This window comes from Rhineura floridana, chromosome 5 (genome assembly GCF_030035675.1).
Source record: "Rhineura floridana isolate rRhiFlo1 chromosome 5, rRhiFlo1.hap2, whole genome shotgun sequence".
Lineage (NCBI taxonomy): Eukaryota > Metazoa > Chordata > Lepidosauria > Squamata > Rhineuridae > Rhineura > Rhineura floridana.
In genome coordinates, this window is record NC_084484.1 from 95,247,042 (window position 1) to 95,264,994 (window position 17,953).

General features: G+C 39.0%; 1 protein-coding gene across 3 annotated transcripts in view; it reads left to right on the top strand.

Moving 5' to 3' along the window:
- Nucleotides 1-17,718, top strand: part of WDR4 (WD repeat domain 4) — a 28,181-nt gene extending 10,463 nt beyond the window's left edge. Inside the window, exons 6-11 of one of the 3 annotated variants that reach the window (XM_061627560.1) lie at nucleotides 171-231; nucleotides 1,049-1,147; nucleotides 2,712-2,776; nucleotides 3,406-3,589; nucleotides 4,895-4,964; nucleotides 5,458-5,889. In XM_061627560.1, the coding sequence (XP_061483544.1) occupies nucleotides 171-231; nucleotides 1,049-1,147; nucleotides 2,712-2,776; nucleotides 3,406-3,589; nucleotides 4,895-4,964; nucleotides 5,458-5,612 (634 nt within the window). In that variant the 3' untranslated portion in view covers nucleotides 5,613-5,889. The other 2 variants (XM_061627558.1, XM_061627559.1) reach the window with 2 other exon arrangements.
- The last annotated feature ends 235 nt before the right edge of the window (nucleotides 17,719-17,953 follow it).

A 17,953-nucleotide genomic window follows, 5' to 3' on the forward strand; every position in this document is an offset into this window, starting at 1 on the left:
AGCCCTTGTTAGCACAATAACAGTGTTCATATGTATTTTTTTCTGACATAAGATAATGATCTGATCCAATAGAGCGTTTGGGTTGCTGGGGTGATGTATGACCTCACACTTTGCTACCTTTTGTTTGCCTGTACATTCTATGAATGTTGAACCTTTATTTTCCCTCCTAGGTTTGTCAGCAGAATATTTGTAATACCAAACTATCCAGATCTTCTCTTGTCAGCTTCTGGGGTACGTGTGTAGTCTGAGACTATACATTTGGAATTTTAATGAGCTGCTTATGAAGAAAAAAAAATCCTTGCAGGGAGTAAAATACTGCAGTTGCTTATTTTTCCTCTCACCAATTTTCTGGAACAGGGGCACCCTTGAGAGAGGGTATGGGGAAGCAGCCAGTTTTTTTAAGTCCTTCCTTAGGACTATCTAGTTAGAGATATAACTACAATGAATACTCGCGGGACACACCACTGCCAGTTTTTGTGTGTGTCTTTTTTGTAGTGTTTCTTGCTATTTAAAGTGGAATGTATTTAAGAGCAGGCCTTTTTAAGCAGGCCTTGTGGAGCAGGACTTGGGAACCTGTGGCCCTTCAGAAGTTCCTGGTCTGCAACTTCCATTATTTGTTATTACATTTCTGTCTCATTTTTTCCTCCAAGGAGCTCAAGATAATCTATATGGTTCTCTTCCTCCTCATTTTATCCTCACAACAATCCCATAGAGTAGGTTATGCTGAGAGACAGTGACTGGTCCAAGATAAACCAGTGAGTTTTATGGCTGAAGGGATTGAAAGCCTGGTCTTTCCATGGATCACTGTATCATCCCTGATGGATCACTGTATCATCCCTGATGGATCACTGTATCATCCCTGACCATTGGCCCTGCTGGCTGGGACTGATGAGAGTCATAGTCCAACAACATCTGGAGGTCCCCAGATTTCCTACTTTGCTCAGGGTGTGTGTTCACATGCACATTTGTTTGTTTGTTTAATGGAAATCATGGCTGTCTTCTTGGAACAAGTGGTATTCATTAGCCTCTCTCTTTTGAACTGCCTCAGGACAGTACATTGAGACTCTGGGAATACAAAAGTGGGAAAGAAGTACACTGCTATCATCTGAATACTTTGAGTACATGTGAGGCCTCCAAAAATGAGAAGGTAATGTGGTTTTTGTGAACACGTGAATCTCTCTCTGTAGGACTATATCTTTCAGTGTAAACTTGCTTTCAAACTGTCGGTTGTTTTTTGTATGTGAGGGTGAACTTTTTTTTAATGAGCATGAGGCAAGAGTAATTTTTAAACTACAAAAAAGTCTAATTTTAGAATGACAAGTAGGGCTTTATGTAAATGATGTGTAAAAGTATCACAATCTTTCAGTCACCTCTTACCCAATATTTAATAGAGATTTCTCATCTAAAACCATTCTGCTGCTCTGTAAAGTTGTTGGCCTAGACTTATTCATGAGCCTGCCATTTTTTAAAAACAAAACTTCAGAGTCCCTTCATTTTATTGTCAAACTGCAGTAAATTATATTGAAGTATTGTTACTTAAATTGCTCTTGGATTAACCACAGTGAAAATATTCTGAAAATGCTTTGATTTTATGATATGAAGCTAGGGATTTTGTGTCTACACACACACTACAATCTTCAATACTAAAATGGTGTACCTCTCCTACTATGGGGTGTGTGGGCTTGTGCCATAAGGACATCAGTTGTTTCTAGGGTGGAGTTCTGGCATGAAAATAAGGTAGATACCAAACCCATTATGTCAAACTGTGGCCCTTCATTCAACATTCAGCAGCCAGGCCAAGAAGTGAACCAAGCAAACATGTGACAAAAAAACACAGGAATTCTGGAGCCTGTTATAGTCTATTTAATAAATAAAGTTAAAGTTAATTTTCCAAATATTTCTATTTTCTCGTAACCTAACACAAGTATAAGGTTAAACTACCTCAAAATAATAACTGACTAGGCTAGGCCCACCCTGAATTCTGCCTCAGCTGTCTCCCTGAAAACTCCCAGTCTAGATAATATAGGTAGCTATTTAGGCTGTAGACTTCCTGTATTGGTTGCACAACTCCTGGAGACTGGGGACAACTCCTTTTCCTTTGCTTTCTTTTGTTTTTGCATACTTGGGAACCCACCATTTAAAGTATGCTCATAGACATCTTCAGTCCTGCACGTTCACTTTTCCCTTTCATGTGCCTGCCTTTGATTCTTGATAAGAGTGAAGATAGACTGTGCAGGGGTAGATCCCTTGGCTGTGACGTAGGAATCTCCCTATGAATAGTTCTCTGCTTTGGAATAAGACGTTACCCTCTTCAGACATTCAAAAGAATGTGTGGAGGACATGAATGCTGGCCCTACCCCCTTTTCTCCTAACCTTCACACATTGAGCATGAAGATCTGCAGCGATTGCACAGGGTTCCCAACAGGAGGGAGGATTCTAACCATGTTCAACTGAACAGAGTAAGAATCTCCCTTCATGCTCAATGTGCAAAGGGGAAAAGAGGACGGCATGCATGTGGACATTGGAAGGTGGGGGCTGAGATGTTCTCCTCCCCCTGCCCAGTTTGAACCCTTTTGCACACCTGAAGAGGTCTTTTCGATTTGATGTCAACAGTTTCTCTCTGCTACCTTTCTTCAGTCTCTCTCCCCACTCAAAAAAAAAAGATGTCTTGCCCTTGCAGACTCTAACTGCATCTCCTTTTCCCTCCGCAGAAATATGCAGTCTCAAGGACAGCCTATTGTTGTGAAGGAAATTACATTGCCATTTTATATGACTGGTAAGAGGGGGGAAATATATGATCTCTCAAATTATTGTGGAGGCAGCAGTCAGGTTACATAATTTAATTATTGTGTACATCAAATTTCTCAGTTTAAAAATTAATTGTGAAAGCAGTGTTGTCATAATCTAGAACATGGATTTCTCTTTGTGCATGATAAATGATATTTTGCATTAATACTATGAATCCCCTTTGAGTTAATACAGTATAATAAAGGTTTACAGTTGATTTTGGTTATTCACATAGTTACGTTTCCTCTGCTGACATGTATCCATGGCATATATGGAAACTGTTTCTTTGAATATGGAAGGTTCTCCTATATATGTATCAGATATGCACTACCATGAAGTTGACACATTGTTTGTCATGGAGAACCACAAGGAGATGTTAGACAATCATCTATATTAGCTTCTGCAAGGTGGTCATATTGCAGTGTGTTGGCCAGTACTGAAAAGAGTTAGTGCATTTAAGCTGCATGTGAAATTCTGGACAAATTTGATATTCTTATATACAAGTTTGTAAGAGTTTTGCTTGATATGCTGCTGTAAATGCTGCTGTGGGTAAACTTGGTGTAGGAAATTTGTTGTGTCGAAATAATAGCCCTAATAATAACTCTTGTTTCTAAAAAGTGTTCCCACGGTAGCAATCTTCCAGCTTGACGCCGAAACTCAGAAACTCGTTCACAGACAGAACATCTCTTTGATCCACAAAGGCTGGGCCATTGCATTTGAGGAAACAGGTGGGCTCTGGATTCTGCAAGAGAACAAGCAAACACCTCTTCTGTTCTACCAACCTGTGGATGGGCAATGGCAGGTGAGAATTTTCTGTGGCAAGATAAGATTGGTCATTAACATCGCTGTTTGTTCATTGAAGTGGAGTACATCTACTCAGTCTTGATCACATAGTTTTCTCCTCCCCATATATGAGTATTCCATATAAATGCACAGTGCAGAACTACAACACAATTCCACATAAACTTATTCTGTATAGAAGTGTGTGCTAGGATGTGCTTGGCCAACCTAATGAAACTTTTGACTGATGCCATAGGAACCTAGGAAGCTGCCTTAAAAGTCTTGTCAGATGTTTTCCCCTTGGGCATTAATCAATTGCTCTCTGGAAGTATGGTGTGCAGTAATGATTGGTCAGTTGCGTTAGGGTTCATAAATCCTATCCTATGTTTTTGCCTGGACATAGTGAAATAAAATATGCATGTTTCTTTTAAGCTTAACAGGAGCTAGTACAGTGGTTCCTAAACCTTCTCCCCCACAGACCACTTGAAAATGAGGATCTCGGTGGACCACTTAAAGTTTTCTGTTGTAACAATTGTAATGTGCTGTGCTCGATGCTGTATGATTTTTAATTGTCTTTTTATTAATACTTTTCTTATGTTGTATTTTATTCTATAGAATGCAAATTGCAATACAATAAAAGGCAATCTATGAACAATAAAAAGACAATAAAAATCAATGTGAATATTTAATGCAGACATCCCATGGACCACCTGAATGAAGCTTGTGGACCACAGTAGCAATATTTAGTTGGAATTCGCCCTTCCATAATGCAGGCTGAGGCTGGAGCAACACTAGTGTTACTTGAATTTTCTTCATAAAAGACCAAAATGTCTGGACCTGGCTTGGCATTCAGTTATTTAAAAACCTGTTACACAGATCAGGTCAGGTAGCACTAGCTGCATCAGCTCAGCAGCATCCTCTGACAATATTACCAGTTTTAAATGAACACTCCAAGCTTGAGAAGAAGAGAACAAGGATCGTTGTGCAGCTAAGGTTTCCCAATGCAAACTCTGTAAATAACATGTTACTTTTTCTTCCTTTTTTTCATGCTGGTCAGTATATAGCATAATGTCAAACCCTAGCCTGGTGATTAAAAAAAAATCAGTGACATAGGGCTAATTTGGATCCTTTATATGAAAATAAGAATGGAACATCTGTTCCTTTTGTTGCTTTTCCTTTGTGAAAAGATGGAAAGCCCCAAATGTTTCAGGGCAAACAATAAAAGATTTTTTTTGGGGGGGGGTTGCTCCCAGGATATGGCTTGCTGTCTGAAAAGCCTTGAGTTTAATATGGGGTTTTTCAAGAGGTGTCATTCTTCTCTTTTTAGCCTGCAACTGAAGAGAAAGGATTGATGAAAATGTCAAAGTACATCCATGATAACTGGACAGTGTTTGAAGGTAAGAAGGTTGAGTTCAAAGGCCAAGTAGACACTGTTTAAATGGGATCTCAGAGGAGGATATGGGGAGGATATGCCGCCCAACAAGATCAGCCTAAAAATACCTTCTCTCCATCCCACCAGTTTTAACAGATAGACTGGTGAGAACTAGGGGGCTTTTTCAATCGTGGCCCCCACTCTGTGGAACTCCCTCCCAGATGACATCCGCCATGCCCCTCCATGATGAGCTTCCGCCGGACCTCGAAAATCTGGCTCTTCAGGCATGCTTTTGGGGCGGGTTAGGTTTTAGTGTTATTGTTGGAATTTTAAGGTTTTAGACTTCCGGGAAGGGTGACTTAGCCTGTGCCTGCTTTTGAGACGGGCTCCTGCCTCAAAAGAAGCTTATTCAGATATATCAGTCAGTTTTTTCTTTTTTTTTTGACTGATTAAACTTCTCCCGGGTAGGGAGAAACGAAGAGATTAACCTCAAAGCCTATTTTTGTTGGGACGACCAGATCTCATTAATTTATGGGACGAGGTCCAGCCGACGAAGGTGGGACGGATTTTCAACAGCAAGCTCTATCTGTTAAAGCGAACGTTCATCTTATCTTCTAAGAGAGAACGCACTAACAGGCAAGCACCCTTCTTTCTATATTTTTCTTTTACTTGACTTAAATTGTTGCTGTTTAAAAGAGATTTGCCAGATTGATCAGTTTTTGACATCTCACTGGGGAGCCATAACTTCTCTCTGCTACGCACTAATTAATAGCTTATCTCTGTTTTTGTTGCAAAAAGCTGTCCTGGATTTGCATTCTAAAGATATACACAGAAGAGGGATTTCTATTCCAGATTTTTATTTTGAAAAATATTATACTGTTTTGAGACTACTCTCTTTTTGGTCTATTTTATTTTGACGAATCTGTTTCTTGACGATTGCCATTAATTGTTTCGATCCTGGGAACTGCATTTTGTTTACTTAACTATTGGAGAGATAAGGCTGTCTGCACTGTTTATACTGTGATGTCACCAAGTTTGGAGTATTAACCCAATTGTTGCTGAAATAAGAAGTGGTTTTCCTATATTTTTCTTTTAAAATGGCAATTAAGAAAGTGGCTGAAAATCTGGAAATAACTATGTTTCAGAAAATAATGGATGAGATTGAGATAACGAAAATTGAATTGAGTAAAATGAAGCAGGAGATTAAAGATATAAGGGTCCCTGTGAGAGAGGTGACCCTGGAAGGGGTCCCTGTGAGAGAGGAGACCCCGGAGATTGGAACAGGGGTTCCTGTGAGAGAGGAGACCCTGGAGACTGGAATAGGGGTCCCTGTGAGAGAGGAGATCCCGGAGATTGGAACCAACGTGGAACAGGAACAAGATTTGGAGTCTATGGACTTTAGAAATAAAATCTATTGTTTGGAACTCAATGTTATCTCTGAAGAAATGAATGAAGATTCTAGAGATAAAGTTATCAATGGCATGGATAATCTTCTGGACTGGAATGATGTGATGGAGCCCAATATAGAGAAAATCTATGGAATTAACTGCAGCCATGTGACAATGGAAAAACTTTTAAGAGATGACCCAGTGCATTTTGAAAAAAAGAACAGAGATATGATTTTACAGCAGTATTTCAGCAACCTATTCAGAATGGATGGCAAGAAAATATTTGGGATAGAGGTAATTCCCATCAGACTCTTACTATATGACTATGGCTTTGACAGCAAGATTATTATGGAATACTGATAATGGAAGATTGGATATTGAAATTACTGGACTTAACAAGACTACTGAAGATGGAAGATGGAAAATGGAACTAATAGAGATAATAGAACAATGGCTACTGAAATTATTGAACCTAACAGATTCTGATGTGATGGATTAATTGAAATGTTTATTTTGACTATGGTTATGACAATAAGATTATCATAATTAGTAATGAGATGGATTAATCGATATGCTTATCTGGAAAAAAAAATTGATAGATATATTTCTTAAAGAATTGAAACCTCTCTTTGACTTTTTGTGGAAAGAATAAAGTAATGTTTATGAGATTTGATGATTAAGTAAGATAACTACTGGAGGAAAGTGATTTTATAATATGACTTAAGAGACAGGATTGTTATATATTATAGACTTATAACTGATTTGATCTTTGACAAATGGGAAGTCAATATTTTACTCTTTATTTTTTATTTTTGTTTTTTTTTTTTTTTTCTTTTTGTCTTTTTGTTTAACTATTTTTGATTTTGTTTTTTGTCTTTGAATGTTTTATGATTTTGTCTTGTATGTTTTACGAAAATCTGAATAAAAATTATTGAAAAAAAAAAAAAAAAAAAAAGGAATTTTAAGGTTTTAATGTGAATTATATGTTTTTATGTTGTACGTGGCCCAGAGTGGCTGGTAAACCAGCCAAATGGGCAACTAATGAATTTAATAAATAAATAGAGTGCATCACAGCTTCCATAAAAAGTAACTTCTGCCTAAGATTTCTGCCTAAGAGCATTCCACTGTGGGGAAACTTTGTTCTGAGAGTGGAATCGCATGGAAGCCCGTTTTTACCCATCCCTACTGTCTGCTGAGATTGGGTTTGTTGTGCAAGGGCACAGTTCACCAAGCTTTTGGAGTAATTGTATGTGGGGCAGGATGGGGTGAGGGAGAATGGGAGTGGAAAGGATTTTAGCCAGGGTTTTTTATGTTACACTTGAGAGGATTAGCTTTCAAATGGTGTCAGAAAGCTTATCAGAGGTTTCCCAGTTTAGAAAACCTGTAATGATGAAAAAATTTGGCCCCTGCTACCAAACTTCGCAGTTTTGCAGCCACAGGAGTGTGTTGGGTACACGCTCGGTTTACTCTAACTACTAGGCTCAGCAGGCCCAATCGCTTGGATTGAGCGTACATTTTATATCATGTGTCACAATCTTCTGCAACTGGTCAGGGTTTTGTGGATCCTCAGCAGTGTGAAAAAGATTTCTCTGAAGGCAGAAAATTTGAAAATGTCTGCTGATAATACTATCTTTGGGGAGCTGGCTTTTCTATGGCTTTTGTTACATGCTGCCCAGAGCTGTTGAGATTAGGCGAGATAAAAACTCAGCCAATCCATAGCATCCACAAAAGAGCCACTGAATAATGTGAGAACACAGAGGAGTAGTTTTCCTAGATCGCAAATTATAATGCCATGCACAGATCTCAAGTGTATCAGCAGCTGGGGAAAGGGGGCTATTAAGATTACAGTGATTATTGCAGATAATTAACACAAGGGAGCTTGGTGGTTGAATCCTGTTCCAGATGCTTAATTAGTGTCTTTATCCCTATAGAAAAGGTAGTTATCTTTTTATTGTCAAAATGGTAATCGCTCCCTGTACCCCATGCCTCGGCTTTGATAGTCCTTCATCAGAGGATCGCAGTTCGAGTTGAGATGATGAAAAACGGAGGGGAAATGAATATTTAAACCAATGAATAAATTGTCATTGAAAAGAAAATCCAGAAAAGCCTTAATATTATCCAATCAAGTGGAAAAGCTAATAGATATGTAGATTCTTTGATTATCTTCTCTATTGAGACAGATCTGTCTCTTTTTCTAGTCATAGCAGATCTCACTTCTTTGTGGGTGGCTGGACAATGTAACAATTAATGACATTTTAAAAAAACAAAGTTAATCTTGCCAGTTAAGTTTGTATCATGTGATGCCTGTGTTACCTTCCAATTTCCTATCTTCATGGCTCAGGGACTTTGCATTGTCTGTTACAGGTAAAAAAACAAGCAAATTCACAAATAAATTGTGTGTTATTTGTTATGTGCCTTCAAGTCAATTATGACTTATGGCGGCCCTATGAATCAGAGACCTCCAGTAGCATCTGTTATAAACCACCCTGTTCAGCTCTTGTAAGTTCAGGTCTGTGGCTTCCTTTATGGAATCAATCCATCTCTTGTCTGGCCTTCCTCTCTTTCTACTGCCTTCTGTTTTTCCCACCATTCTTGTCTTTTCTAGTGAATCATGTGTTCTAATTTTGTATCCAAAGTATGATAACCTCAGTTTCATCATTTTAGCTTCTAGTGACAGTTCTGGTTTAATTTGTTCTAACACCCAACTATTTGTCTTTTTCGTGGACCATAGTATCTGCAAAGCTCTCCTCCAACATCACATTTCAAATGAGTTGATTTTTCTCTTATTCACTTTTTTCACTGTCCAGCTTTCACATCCATATATAGAGATTGGGAATACCATGGTCTGAATGATCCTGACTTTAGTGTTCAGTGATACATCTTTGCATTTGAGGACCTTTTCTAGTTCTCTCATAGCTGCCCTCCCCTGTCCTAGCCACATTCTAATTTCTTGACTATTGTCTCCATTTTGATTAATGACTGTGACAAGGTATTGATAATCCTTGACAAATTCAATGTCCTCATTGTCAACTTTAAAGTTACATAAATCTTCTGTTGTCATTACTTTAGTCTTCTTGACATTCAACTGTAGCCCTGCTTTTGTGCTTTCCTCTTTAACTTTCACCAGCATTCGTTTCAAATCATTACTGGTTTCTGCTAGTAGTATGGTATCGTCTGCATATCTTAAATTATTGATATTTCTCCCTCCAATTTTCACACCTACTTCATCTTGCTCCAATCCTGCTTTCCATATGATATGTTCTGCATATAGATTAAACAAATAGGGTGATAAAATACACCCGTCTCACCCCCTTTCCAATTGGGAACCAATCAGTTTCTCCATATTCTGTCCTTACAGTAGCCTCTTGTCCAGAGTATAGATTGCACATCAGGACAATCGGATGCTGTGGCACCCCCATTTCTTTTAAAACATTCCATAGTTTTTCATGATCTACTCAGTCAAAGGCTTTGCTGTAATGTATAAAGCACAGGGTGATTTTCTTCTGAAATTCGTTGGTCCGTTCCATTATCCAACATATGTTTGCAATATGATCTCTGCTACTTCTTCCTTTTCTAAATCCATCTTGAACATCTGGGATTTCTCGCTCCATATGTGGTAAGAGCCTTTGTAGAATCTTGAGCATTACTTTACTTGCCTGGGATATTAAGGCAATAGTTCAATAATTACTGCATTCCCTGGGATCCCCTTTCTTTGGAATTGGGATATATATAGAACGCTTCCAGTCCGTGGGCCATTGTTTAGCTTTCCATATTTGTTGACAAATGTTTGTCAAAATTTGGACAGATTCAGTCTCAGTAACTTGTAGCAACTCTATTGGTATGCCATCTATTCCTGATTATTTGTTTATTCCAAGTATTTTAAGAGCAGCTTTCACCTTGCATTCTAAAATTTCTGGTTCTTCATCATATGGTTACTCCGTGTATGAGTCTGTCATCCTTGCACCTCTTTTATATAGTTCTTCACTGTATTGCTTCCATCTTCCTTTCATTTCATCTCAGTCAGTGTGTTCCCCTGTTGATTATTCAACATCCCTAGTCTTGGTTTAAATTTCCCTTTAATTTCTTTAATCTTTTGGAATAGGGCTCTTGTTCTACCCTTTTTGTTGTCCTATTTCTATACAGTAAGTATTGTCATAGTTCTCCTTCTCCCCATATACTAGTCGCTGTATTACTGCATTTAGGGTTCTGACCGTGTTTCTATCTCCTTTTGCTTTCCTTCTTTCTTTAACCATTTTAAGAGTTTCATCAGTCATCCATTGAGGTCTTTCTCTCTTTTTAACAAGTGTTACTGTCTTTTTGCATTCTTCCCTGATGTCTCTGACTTCAGTCCATAGTTCTTCTGGTTCTCTATCAACTAAGTTTAAAGCCTCAAATCTGTTCCTTATCTGATCTTTATATTCTTCTGGGATGTTATTTACATTGTATTTTGGCATTATGATTGCTTTGTTGTTCGTCTTTAGCATTACTCTGATTTTCAATATTACCAGTTCATGATCTGCACCGCAGTCTGCTCCTGGTCTTGTTTTCGCAGAAACTTCTCCGTCTTCTGCTACCAATTATATGATCAATTTGATTCCTATCTTGACCATTTGGTGATGTCCACGTGTACAGTCGTCTTTTCAGTTGCTCAAAAAATGTGTTTGCAAGAAACAAATTATTGGCTTCACAGAATTCAATAAGGTTTTCTCCTGCTGCATTTCTGTCTCCTAAGCCCCATTTCCCCACAATTCCTTGTTCTTCTCTGTTCTCTGCTTTTGCATTCCAGTCCCCCATGATTATCAGCACATTTTGTTTTGGTGTGTGATCAATTTCTTCCTTTACTTGTGCATAAAATCTCTCCAATTCCTCTTCTGTGTTTGCCGTTGGAGCATACACTTGGATGAAGGTTATGTTAATATGTTTCCCGTTTAATCTTATTGATATAACTCACTCAGACCTTGTGTTATAGCTCCTAATTGCTTTTACTACATCATTTCTCACTATTAAAGCAGGCCCCGTTCTTCTTAATTTTCATTTCCTGCATAAAATATTTTGTAGTTGCCTGATTGAAAATGTCCCATTCCTGGCCATTTTTATTCACTCACAACAAGTATTGTAATGTTGATGCGTTCCATTTTTTTCTTGACAGTTTCTAACTTTCCCTGGTTCATGCTGCTCACATTCCATGTTCCTGTTGTGTATGTTGTACAACTCTGAACTCTCCTTTCACATCTGTGCACATCAGCCTCTAGACTTCCATTCAGTTTTGACCCAGTGGTCTCATTAGTAACAGTGCTACTCGTACTTGTCCATTGTTCTTCCCCAGTAGCTCACTCAGTGCCATCTGACCCGGGGGTCTCATCTTCCAGCACTATCTTGTGTTGCAGTTTGGTTATTCTGTTCACAGGGTTTTCATAGTAAGAGGTATTCAGACATGGTTTACCATTGCCTTCCTCTGAGTTTGGATGCATCTTAGTCTGGTGTCTCAACTTTGACCATTCTGCCTTGGGTGCCCTTGCTAGCAGTCTAGCCTCTTGGTATAGACTCCTGATGGCATTGCTCTCAGCTTCTTCAATACTCTCAAACCCCATCACCATGTTAAGGTGTGCATCCTAGAGGAGGAGTGCATCCTAGAGGAGGAATAGTCTAGAATGCACATATCTAGTATGCTTTTATACTCTACAAGCAGAAAAGATGGGTGCTGAGTTAATAAATTGTTATAGAATAACCTAATGAGTGTGTTTGACCATCAAGGTAAAGCATGGTTTACTGTGCATGAGCCAATCATGCCTTGCTTCATTTCTTCCCACTAGTGCTAGGGAGAAATAAACTATGCTCCGTGTTTTAGTATTATGTCTGAATCAGGGGTTGCGGTTTGTTTGGAGCAAAACAAACCACACTCTGTGGCCAAGGTTTGTTCCTGGCTTACTGAGAATGATGGTTCAGATGTAATGATAAGCCAAGGAAGGAGGTTTGTTTCTTCCCAGCGCTCGCTGCCTATGTGTTGCTATCTTCTGAACATTCACGTTTGTCTCAGTTTCCTTTGCTAAAAAGAGAGCTCCAGGAATAGTTGATTATCATAGTATCTATCCTTAAAATAACTATAGAGATTTATTGTCTTCCAAACACATTCTAAACAGAGTTTTAAACCTTGCTTGAAGCTACCTCCATTACCCCTTCAGTGTTAGTCTGTCCCCCTTGTCCATTGTATGTTCTTTGTCTTATTCATTCCACTCCATTCATCTGTCATCCTCTCCCCTCCCTTGGCTACTATAATGCTGTTTCCCCCTGTCCAGTGTAGGCAGCATCTGGGAGAACCAACCACAATAGTATAAAGAGTATTCTTGAGAATCTAGTGAAAATGCATGGCAGCAAGCAAAATGCTGCCATCTGCCCTGTTCAAGCGCTACTGCTAGCAGGACAATGGCTAACTACATTTACCTGCCCTTAATGGAACATCTAATGCATTTAGGCATTGTATCTTGCCCTACCTGTGAGCATCTCAAGTTACCTGATTGGCCACTGTTCAAGGCAGAAAGCCAGACCCATGGTCTGATCTCACAAGGAAAATTTTACTTTCTTATTTCAGATTTGTAGTTGCCTGTTTCCTCCTTCCCAAAGCACCCAATGCCTTCTTAGTACTTATATTGGATTATTAAATAATGGGCTGTACAAATGCAGATTTTAAGGATTTAAGTTTCTTTTCTTGACTCACACGGGAGAAAGAACCTTCCATGCTTAGAAAGCGCATGCATATTACCCTGTATGAAACTACAGAGCAACAATTCCAACTCTCTCTCCCTTGTCCTGTGTCTCCTACCCAGATTCTGTTGGCAAAGAAAGTTGCTATCAAAATCTCTACAAGGCTTCTTTTGATAACATGGCTATTTACCTTCAAAAGAAAGAAGAGAGACTTCAGCAGCAGAAAAGTAAGAGAAAGGAACCACAGCATGAACCAAATGGACAGACAAAGAAGGTCAAAACATGAGCACCACCCTCTTGATACTCAGTGCAAAATTTGGCTGCAACTTACAATGCATTGGAAGAAGCTGGTCTGAGAACTGAATCTCTTCACAAAGCACACTGAAGAACAAGCTGGCCTGATATTTTCACACACTGCAAATATTAACAGAACTAGACTTTATCATACTATCTAACTTGTCAATGAGAATTATGTCTTGTATAAGCCGTTTCTAGCTACGTGCCTTGTCTTAGCTTAGATCAGGATTCCCAAGCCTCATTCATGTGCTCTGCAGCAGGTCTGTAAAAATGGAACTAAAAATCATACAGCATCTGGCACGGTGCATGACAGTTGCTAGAACAGGCAGAAAAGTCATTAAGTGGTCCACCAAGACCCCTTTGCAATTTTCCAGTGACCCATTGGGAAAAAAGTTTGGGAACCACTGGCTTAGATGTTACTGAGTATTCTGATGTATTGCAAGGGACACACTACAAAACATACTCCTCCAAATCCAGCTGAAAGACTTTCTCGGTTGTGATTTCTTGCATACGCCACAAAGAGAGTGTGTGTGTTGGACCCCTGTATCAAGAATTGCCCCCTAAAACTCACTCAGCAAGGCCCACCTTATGTCCTCTGTTCCTTTCTTGTCCAGAAAGGAGGCTGAGAGCAGTGTGGAATGAGAAGCGGAGGAGAAGACTGTGACATCAGCAATTGGGGAATTGCTGTAGGAACTTGGCCCATCAACTTCCTTTTTAAAATGATCCTTTTGACTAATCTAGTGGCTAGCTAAGGGTGTACATGGCCAAAACTAAAATATCCTTGAATAATTCTACCGAATGATTTCTCAGAGCTCACCATTCATGCAGTGATGTCCTTAACTGTATCACAGTGTGTGAGGTCTGCATATCCACAGTTGTCCACTAGTGCATTTAAACTGATAGAAACGCAACGTCTTCATACTGAAGGTAGTGATTTACTCTCCAACATAAGATGAGTCTAATGATCTACTGGACCAATAATGGGGTTCCTTTGCTGGAGTTTTCCTGTGTCAGTGGAACAATTTTCTCTAGAAGGAATCTGTTTGATTGATCATACGATTTTGTTTGTGTGTGTTAAAAACTAAATTCAGATGACTTTTTTTTAATGGAAAAAGTACAAAGATGCTTTTGAAATTTGATTTAGACTGTAACTAGCCAGTATGAGCATCTTTTATTCATTTTTTTATAATACAAAGCTAAGGATTTTATGTTTTGGATTCTGCTTTAGAATTTCAGAAGCATTGAAGGGTTTTTTGACATACTATAAACACGTAATAAAACGGCAACCACATTCTGGCAGTGAGAGGACTTTGCTTATATATTTCAGCTGTTTGAAGGTATTCAGAATCATATTTATTAAGACTGGGACAATAAAAGGGAGCAATTGCACCAGCTGCTTTTAAAATTTATTTCTCATTAGGAGGACTGTTGAGAATGAACTTGAAAACTGTACATAGTATAATAAAGGAAAATATGAAAGTAAAATCCTATCCACTCTACCTTTTCAAGCTACGGGTTTGATGAGGGTTGTGCTGGCAATGTCTAATGGACAAGATTTCCATCCACACAAGCCTTTATCCAAACAACTGTGCAACTAGTTCCATACACACAAGATTATTGTGCTTGGTTTTTCTTGAACAGTAAGTCATCATCTCTCCCATGCTACATAACAAGTTGCTTTTGAAACAAAAGGGATTTTCAAAATCAATTTGTAATGTTCAAAATCCCACAGAACATGCCCAACTTCAATTTATCCAAGCCAAGGCATTTCCTTGAATTGGATCCTGAGCCCAATTTGCACTTGCTACCCTGTTTGTGTAAATAAGCTTTGTGTGTTGAACCTCAAGCTTCACAATTCTGTTAAGTTTGTCTTAAACTGACCATTTACCCTGAATTTCAAGTAGCATATTAAGAAGTGATGAAAGTGGGCACAGGAGTGGAGAGGTGTGGAATATCAGCCTCATTATTGAACGGATTAGTCCTTAAGAGGCCTTTCTAGCTGGTGACTATTTCTGGTAGTTTAGTATAGTGTTTCTCAAACTGTTGGCCAAGGCTAACCAGTGGCCTCAGCACTGCAGCCCACCATGTGGTCATGCAGTAGTCTTTTGGTTGGATGGACAGTAGCAGAAGCAGCTTCCTACATGCAAGGGAAGTGTACTTGGGAGGAGGAATGGCTGTGGGAGCGAGGATTTAGAATGCAAAGTTGGAAAGAATGAAAACGGAGAGATCAATGAGTGCTCCCTGGTCTGGGTTTTCCCCCAGCCCTCCAGAGCAGATCTGGGGAGGATATATGGAGAGGAGAGGGAAGGCATGTTGCAGTGCACAAATTAAAATCACACTATCAGAACAGCTTTGTCGGATACTGCCTACAACATTGATTTAACCTGTGAATTTTTAAAACAACAACTGGATATTGTCTTTTTAAAGACCATGGAATATACTGCCAAATAACTATTGGAATAAGAAGAAGGGCTGTTAGCACTTGCTTTTATTTGCTGTACCCCTGGCAAAAAAATAGACTGCATGGTAATAAAATGAAATATTGGAGCATCTCAATCTCTTTTGTTGTTTCTTAAGAGAGTTAATTTAAACTCCTGGATGTCCTGTTCCAGATAATACTCATGCCAAGCTAACAAATAGCCACTCAAACAATTGTCACCTTTTGTGCCGTATAAATTGATGTCTGTAATCAGAATGTTCAGCATGAGCAATTCTTTGCTTTCCTTTGTTCAAACTATTCCAAATTAAATTGTCATCATATTGAAGGCCATGCTTTAAAGAGCCTTCAAATTACAACTTACAAGTTGTATTAAAGAGTCTGTGACCATGTTTTGGTATAGAACTCTCTCTCTCGTGGTTGTATTGGAGCTGCTCCTTCCTAGTTTTATCCTCACTGCTTAGTTACACACTCACATTCTAAGGCATATAGGTGGGTTCTTTGTTGGGAAGAATAAAAGAGTATATTTGCACGCTGATCCTTTATTCTTTATTATTAGGTCAGTGTTTTTAAATTATTTTTTTAAGAGAGCTCCAAGCACACAATGTGTTGGAAATAGGTTTCAGATACTAAACCGGTTACCAGGTGTTTCAGTGTGAGGGTTTGGTTACCCTTTGGGCAGAAAAATTAATAAATGACAACTTTCTATTCAATTATCTGCCAAGCAAGTTGCACCTCGCATGTTTTGTCCATAAATAAAACCAGACATTTTCCAAGCTTGGGCATACTATAGCCCTATTCAGGCATTCACTCAGCATGGTTATAATCATATGGAGCAGAAGAACAGAGCTGCTGCCCCTGTGACCCTACTAACTCCACCCCCCTGCTGTCCATGCACTGTCCGCACATCTGGAAAGGGGAGCCTGCTCTACGTGTGTAGACTCCTCTCGCCATATAGGATAAACTAATGCAACACATATCAGGTGGAGAAGAGCCTACAGTGATGTGTGGTGAGGATTGGGGTAGCATGCTCAGGCAATGGTCCTTGGCATGAGAATAGATGTGTGTTACAAGAACACAAGGCTTTCCTTGTTTTTCTCTGTTAAATGTTGGAGGATGTAAAACCATTTTTTATTACACAGAGCTCGCAAATGAAGTTACAACAATCACCATAGTTTCCTAGCAACAGTATGTTGCACATTGACTGGCAAAAATGATATATCCCCATAACGGAAGTGTCCTGAGTGAAGACCTTGGGATGTCTCATTATATATTTAAGGCATTTATGTCTCACCTCTCTTCAGCATGGCTTCCAAAAATCAGAGCTAAGGTGGCCCCTGTTTTCAGTCTCACAATCTAATCAGACACAACACATGAGGAAACGGAAAAGAAAGTGAGGAGGGAAAAGCAAACTCAAATACAAGTTCTTAAAGTTACACTTCTGTCTGTGCAGGTTCTGACTCTAGAAGAGCAGCAACTCCTTGCCATTGTCATTAGTAGTTGTGGCTGTCTTACCCTTCTTAAAGAGCAGTTCCTCTCTGGAAACGTTCTTCTCTCCCAGATCCAATCCTGGAGCCGAAGAGGTGACAAGGTCCAGACCAGAGTGGCTCCTGCCATGCCACTTGTTACATGTGTAATAGCTGCTCATTTCTTGTGCTACATACTGAGTGTAGTGAGATTGAGATTTTCTTTTCCTAATAATAAGGAAGCACACTGATATTAAGCTGTTTTCATTATGTCCAATAGGTGTCTCTGCAGTGATTTGTATGAAAGTAGAAGACATTTATGCAAATACAATAGAATCCCTAGGGTTTATTACTTATATTATTTATCACAGTTGCACGCTGATCCTGATCTTCCCTGGAAGAGCTCAGGGCATCTCAAAGCAGAAACTTAAGTAAGGCTGACCTAATTTCTTGTGTGCTGTTGAATTTGGCTTGAATCAAGCATGTGTCTATAAACACATGTACACACACTACATTTTATTTATACATGTAAAAATGTAACATGAAATGCATCCTTTAAATATGTCTGTATTTTTCACAATGAACAGGTTAAAAATGAGATAGAAACAGGAGTGTTGAACTCCTTAAGATGCACTCCCCTAATTCTAGCAGCAGGGCTGATGTCAGCATCCTTAGATAGTGTACACAACTGATGCTTGTTCACCCTCCCTTTTTCTGGCACTCT